This window comes from Metopolophium dirhodum, chromosome 1, assembly GCF_019925205.1.
Source record: "Metopolophium dirhodum isolate CAU chromosome 1, ASM1992520v1, whole genome shotgun sequence".
In the NCBI taxonomy this organism is placed as follows: Eukaryota; Metazoa; Arthropoda; class Insecta; order Hemiptera; family Aphididae; genus Metopolophium; species Metopolophium dirhodum.
In genome coordinates this window covers 35,319,736-35,326,822 of record NC_083560.1, presented here as the reverse complement: position 1 = coordinate 35,326,822, position 7,087 = coordinate 35,319,736, and the positions used below count along the sequence as shown (strand labels likewise).

General features: G+C 29.7%; 1 protein-coding gene across 1 annotated transcript; it reads left to right on the top strand.

Annotated features, from left to right (window-relative positions):
- Positions 1-894: 894 nt before the first annotated feature.
- On the top strand, positions 895-3,587 carry LOC132934266 (uncharacterized). The gene is made up of 7 exons (XM_061000554.1): positions 895-1,044; positions 1,137-1,265; positions 1,334-1,460; positions 2,073-2,188; positions 2,322-2,573; positions 2,799-2,944; positions 3,320-3,587. Exons 1-7 carry the CDS (start codon positions 895-897, stop codon positions 3,585-3,587), a joined length of 1,188 nt encoding a protein of 395 aa, XP_060856537.1.
- The last annotated feature ends 3,500 nt before the right edge of the window (positions 3,588-7,087 follow it).

Below are 7,087 nucleotides of genomic sequence, written 5' to 3'. Positions count from 1 at the left end.
TGGCGTACAAACGAATGACGGTGAGCAATTCCAAATTCCGGTAATGGGTGGGCTAGGGTGACGCACGCCAGCCCACCCCTTTATTTATTTATAACTTAAAAACCAAGGTCATACAAATGGGGACAATGGTACAAATGCATACAAATTACGTTTTGAAGGTTGCATATGAAAAACCATCAATTTTACATACAGGGTGGGCTGGCGAGAGGTTCGTTAAAATAACTTTTGAATTTATTTGATACGATGCTAATTTGTTCTTGATTAGTTTAAAAAATTAAACTTTAATCAAATTTCTTATTAAAAAATGTATCGTTATGGTTGATTATGGTTTGATAAGATTCGTATTACAATAATATATTATTTAACTTTCTTATGTTCTGGATTTCAGGACATCAGAGCATTTAGAAATAAATTGAATGTCTTACTATAATAATAAAAAATATCATTGTATACGAAAAAACGATTCTAAGCAGAAACGGGTTGTCAGTGTGGATAATTCATATTATATTAATATTGTTATTACTTCTTATTAATACGGTAGAAGGAAAGTTGAACTTGTATTATTATTCGTAAATAACAAAAAGATAACTAAAATCGTTATTCTTGGTTAATTAATATGTAATTTCATCCAAATTGGAACATAAAATAACTATAAAAAAAATTCTAAATTCATTGTTTGCAAAAAAATAAGTATATGGCTTGATTAAAATAAAATATTATAACGATGATAATCTACACATTCGGTCGTTCAGGTAACTCAAAAAAACATTTTCATATCGATTTATTTTGTAGGTACTTGAAAAATATAATTTGTGTCTCTCACAATTATTTTGAATATTATTATAATCTTATACGAATTATACTTTACAAGTCTTTTTTCACAATACAGTTACGATGATCAAAAACGCTATGTGTCTGATTTCGACTGGATTGAAAAGTATGCAAGGTCCATCACGTATATGTAGCTCATTGTTGATCAACGGTGACACATATTCACGTATGGGTGAAAGCGTGCGACAGTTTGCCATCCAAAACACCGTGAACGTAAGTCATATCACTTTGGTTGACGCATATTAGTCTGCCGATGAAAATTAAATTTTAATTCTTGGCATATTGTTTTAAATCCTTTTATTTAGGGCCAATGTAAACCAACAGTGACCTGTGCTAAGGAGGTACCCTGCACCAGCTTACCACCTATGGCGATTAACGGGTTCGGCCGCATAGGTAAATGCGTTCTCCGGATGGCCCTTCACGAAGACGTGAACGTAAGTCGTGTAACACGTCGTTTGTTCTTCGTAAAGTGTTTTAAACCATTATCCCTCGTCATCCACAGGTGGTCGCAATCAACGAGCCGGGTGCCAAAATAGAGGACATCGCCCGCTCGTTAAAATACGACACGGTGCATGGGACGTTTGCCGGAAATGTCAGCGTAAAGGGTGATAACTGTCTGGACATCGATGGTAATAACTTATAACATTTATAATTATAGAGATATGATTTATGAAATCAAAATTGTAAAATGCGCTCACAAAAACCACATTTATTGTAAAAATAAAAACATGAAACGACTAACTTTCAATTTATTCAACATTTTTAAATGTCAAATATTGTATAGTTAATTACGCGTTTGAAATATTTACTTTTTGCGTTCACATCGACGACTCACAGCTATAGTATTTTGAGATTTGAAGGTAAGCAAAAGTCAACCTGGGTAGTTTTTATTATAATATTTATCCCTGTTGAACGCGAAACAACTTATTGAATCACGCAAAATCGTTGTATAATTTTATAATGATCAAAATTCAACGTCAATTGTTTATCTTAATACATATAAAGTAATGTCTAAGTTAGAAAATTTACAAAATATTTCAAATATTCCGTTTAAGATTGTAAAATATGTTACAAAAACAGTAGAATGTAGAAACATACAATAGTATGCTCTAAAATATATGGGTTTTTGTTAACAACTTTAATGTACAATGCAATTTTATAAAATATTGTTGTGATTATAAATCGAATGTCGATATAACGATAAACAATGTATTGTTTTTTACACCTGGTGGCTCTGACAGGCAAAACCGTGCGGGTATACACTGGAAAGGACCCCGACAAGATCAAATGGAAAGAGTTGCAGGTTGAATACGTTATAGACTCGACCGGAAAATTCACAGAAGTTGAAACAGCCAAGGTATTTGCTATGAAATACGTTTTAGGATGGATATTTCTATATTTCTTTGGATAATAAAATACGATTTATGATCGACCCCGCTCAATTGATTATAAATTATAATATTATGACGTACAACCATAAACGTTTTTAGAAACACTTGGCGGCGGGAGTCAAAAAAGTTATTATCAGCGCTCCGAGCAAAGACGCGCCGATGTTTGTAAGAGGTGTCAACTTCGACAAGTATAAAAAAGATATGACTGTGGTGTCGAATGCATCGTGTACAACCAATTGTGCGGCGCCATTGATAAACATCATCAACCAAAAATATGGTGTTGAAAACTGTCTACTGACGACTGTTCACGCCGTGACTTCCTCCCAGCATGTCCACGATGGAGTTAAGCACGTGAGGAGCTACTTTTTAAGGCTTTAAATAACAATATGTATTTTTGTAAGCCTTTTTAATACGAATGTCGTAACTCACGATGTACCTATATATTGCGTGTTAAAAGACCATTTTGTTGTCACGAATCACGATTAAATTTAAAAACCAAGAAAATGTATTACCTACGTGCCCTTTTATAATAAATAATAAAAGCGTTGTAATAATGGTTATGATTTTGAATTTCAGGAGTCGACCTTAGGAAACATAGCACACAGCACGACAGGCGCCGCAAAAGCCGTGGGTATCGTCATACCGGAGGTTCAAGGAAAAGTGACTGGTGACTCGATAAGAGTGCCGGTGCTCGATGTTTCACTGCTAAAACTCTATATAACGTAACGTATAATATATTTTTATTATATCGTATAATAATAATAATATGGTAAGCGTAGTAGTTAAAGTAGACTTTGAACTAAAGAATTCTGAATTTAGTGGCTAAAAATATTACGTTATAATGAAATAGATAGACGGCAATGCGTGTTGTAAGGTTAATACAAAAATATACAATAATAAAATAATGAAAACAATGAGTGAAGGATTCTCCAGTTGTATTTATATAATTAGTAATTACCTACCATACTATGCATCCCAAATTATAAAAATATAAATAGATACTTTGCGTCTTAAAAACGTATGTGTATATTAACCAAAAATCATTTCCAAATTGCTTTTTTTTTCTAGTTGATTCAAACTTGTCTTTATATTTACAGAGTCAAAAAACCAGTGAAACTAGAGGAATTGATGTGTCCAAAGCTCTGGGAGTGTGAAGTGATATCCTATTTCAATGATAAACGTGTCAGCTCCGCTTTCATTGGCAGTTATTGTTCGGCAATAGTTGACTTACGCCAGGTGTTGGTTATGGGCGACAAATTCATAACAATCGGTGCGTGGTATGACAACGAGATGGGATATTCAAAAAGACTGTTGGACCTGTACAATCACATGGTCAAAGTGGACAATGAGAAACCGGCATGCTGATTCAATAAAATTCTATCCTAGCGTCCAAGGTGTATATAGAGCTATGTTAATTATATTTTAAATTATAAATGTAATACATTTTCCAGACTATCCGTATAATTAACATGTATATATAATATATATTATATATATATTATTTCAGTACCTGAAAATATAATCGTCCTAGGTGGGTTACTGGGTATTGACGATAACTATTATAGAAAGTCAGCAAAATTATTCAATTAGTTATTTAAAATATAATGCATGTAGTGCAGTTTTTTCAGTGATAATTTATGACTATACTAAAGGGGATTTCACAGAGTCTAAAAAATATAAAAAATACTTAAAATGATATTGTGATAAAAAAAACTTAATTTAAACATTTGGAAATAGCCATTTTGTTGTTTTTGTATATTTTATTATATTAAGAAGAAAAAAACCATTTTTAAATCAGATAATTTTTAATGAATGAAAGAAACTTATATTTCATAAAACAGCAAGCAATTGAATTGTTTTCACTCACGGGGGCCAATTGTCCGCATTTCTTTCAGTGAGCTATGGTTAGTTTAGGTATACCGTAAAACATTACTCATTACTCAAATTTTTAAGTTAGTTTATCCACCCAATATTATTATTGCTAATATAGTATAATATTGTGACAAAAGTAAAATTATAATTATATGCAATAACTAATTTATTTATCTAACGAACAAAATCATAATCCGTTGTTAAAATGTTTACATTTCCTTGTTGTTTCATTGTTTAGTCACCACTCACCATGAAAAATATATAAATAAATGTAAAATAAAAATAATATACAATGACAGATTTTAAATGATATCTCAAATCAAAGCCCATAAATGAAAGTGACATTTAGTTAAATTATTGATAGTAAATAATATAAGATAAAAATTGAATACTATTTAAAATTGAATTACATTTTTACTGAGAGGAGCGAAATAATGTAATTATTTTACAATGGTTGTGTGTGTTTATGTCTTGTAATTAACTTTTTACTTTTTACTTTTACACACACACACACTCAAAAGTCATACTTACATAATACATATTCAAAATTACGGAAGAACTTCAGAATCTCCCATATCAATTTATATAAAAAAGAATTTAACTTGTTTGTAATTTTTAAGAATATTGTCTAAATCTTATTTTTAAGTACTTTCGTCCCACATATAAAAAAATGTCGCTTATTACAAATTGGACAATTTTAACAGTTACATGTCCCCAACTACTTCACTTTGGAATTTCAAAACAAATTTACCTTATTCGTTTGTGCTTCTGTGCTGGTTTGTGTTTTTAATTTCTAGTTTGTACTCAACCCATTCCAAAATAATTCAACTTTCAAAGTGGGGGTTATGGAGACATGCTTAGCCCCCACTTTTTAATTACGAGTCAAAATAATCTTCATTAAGTTTGCGCTTGTTTATGTTTTTAATCCCGTCGCTTGTTCTTCCACAATTATTCAACTTTAAAGTGTGGGGGGCTGCAAACGAGGGGACTAAAAAAAAAACCAGCTAAAAAACAATCAAAAGAATAAAAAAATCTTTATTTATTTAATTAAAAAAATCTAATTTCATATAAAAGTCTTCAAATAATAGGAAAAATCTAAAAGGAATAAAAAAAATTTGTTGTTTAAAAAAAGTTCAAACTAAATAAAATATATCTACATTGAATAAAAAAATATAATTTGAATACCAAATTTGAACCGACTAAAAAAGCCTAGTTAAATAGAAAAATATATAGGTATTTAATAAAAAAACTAATTTAATTTAAAAAAGTAACTTGATTTTTTTTATTCTATTTAGATATTTTCTATTCTTTTAAGACTTATTCAAAATTTAATTTCTTAACCATCTTGAAATAACATACAGAAGAAACACACACCCATTGTAAAATAATTACATTATTTCGCTCATCTCATTAAGAATAAAATTCAATTTTAAGTAGTATTCAATTTTTATTTTAAAATTATTTACTATCAATAATTTAACTAAATTAAGCGACATTTAAGGGCTAAGTTACATGGTGTATACTACGGGACAACCGACAGTTAAAGAATTTATATTCTAAGAATTTCTAGAAAAAAGCGTTTCTATGAAGATTTAGTCATGACATATTTTATATTTATTTTTCAGTAAAAGTGTCATTTATTGACAAAAGTGTTCTGAAAGTAGCAAAGAATCTTTTTTAGAGTATTAGGGACAGTCATTAAAACATACACGTGTTGCTTGGACCCCACTATTGTCGCATATCGCCTTTTATAATATTGATTTGAGATATCATTTAAAATCCGTCGTTTTATATTTGAAAGGTGAGGGAATAGAGCACCATGCCCCCCCCCCACACTTTGGAATCACGAAACAAAATTAACTGCATTTGTTTGTGCTTTTTATCCCGTCGATTTTGCTGCTCAACTCCTTTCAAAGTTGTTGAACTTACAAAGTCAGGGGGCTGGGGACATGCTTAGCCCCCCGCTTTGGAATTTCGAAACAAAATTAACTCTATTCGTTTATGCTGGTCTGTACTTTGAATCCCGTTGTTTGTGCTAAACCTTTTCCAAAGTTATCCAACTTTGAAAGTTTGTGGTTAAAATGTAATCCCAGCTACTCCCATTTGGCTTGCGAATCTGATCAAAACTGTCCACATAATCATTTTTACCTCTATGGTCTTGGATAGAAATATTTGCGACCCAACAATTGGACTTACATCCTTATACTAAAGATATATTTGTGATACAGATGGTACTTTAAATACATTCTATGTATTTTAAAAAATCTAACCGAGTTTTTAGGTTTAGGAAACAGTTTGAACAATTTTTTTTTAAAGACATAAAGTTCTAATTTTTATGATTTTGTTTACCTATATATTATTTAAATGAAAAATAAAGGATTGATCTATTTTTTGTAATTTAAAATTTATTTTCTAGTTTGGAACTGACGGACTAAATTTCTCCAGTCCTCCTCTCCCAACAATTTCAATAATGTGCATCAAAACATAACTGAAAGCTTGTAAGCAGTTTGTAAAGGGTTTTAAAAATAACATTTTCAATAAGAAAACAAAAAAAAAATATTAAAAAATTGAATAAAATAATTTAATATGAATAAAAAGATCGACCATAAATAGAAATCTTAATTTGTAAAAATGTAAAATTAAAAAAATCTAAGCTGATAAAAGTTTTAAAATTAAAAAAATTGAAATTGATAAGAAGCCTTGCTGAACAAAAAATCAAAATTGATAAAAAAATGAAATTTAAAATCTAAATTGATGAAAAATTGACTATGAATAAAATATAAATTGACATATATTGATTTATACATGATTGATAGCATTTAATATATATTTTTTATTTTTATTATATTCAAGTGAGTTACTTTTTTATATCTTACCTAGTTATAAACTTTTTGAAATATGCTTTTTAAATAATAAGTGTAATGGGGAAAAGTTACTGGTTAATACATTTTGAATTACAGTTAAACAAGTTTGAACTTTGTCTAATCAATTTG

Excerpts from the sequence above, each read along its gene's own strand:
- LOC132934266 (XM_061000554.1), top strand. The coding sequence starts at position 895 with ATGATCAAAAACGCTATGTGTCTGATTTCGACTGGATTGAAAAGTATG. Across the intron at positions 1,266-1,333 it reads CCCTTCACGAAGACGTGAAC|GTGGTCGCAATCAACGAGCC; the intron begins GTAAGTCGTGTA and ends CGTCATCCACAG. Across the intron at positions 1,461-2,072 it reads TAACTGTCTGGACATCGATG|GCAAAACCGTGCGGGTATAC; the intron begins GTAATAACTTAT and ends TGGCTCTGACAG.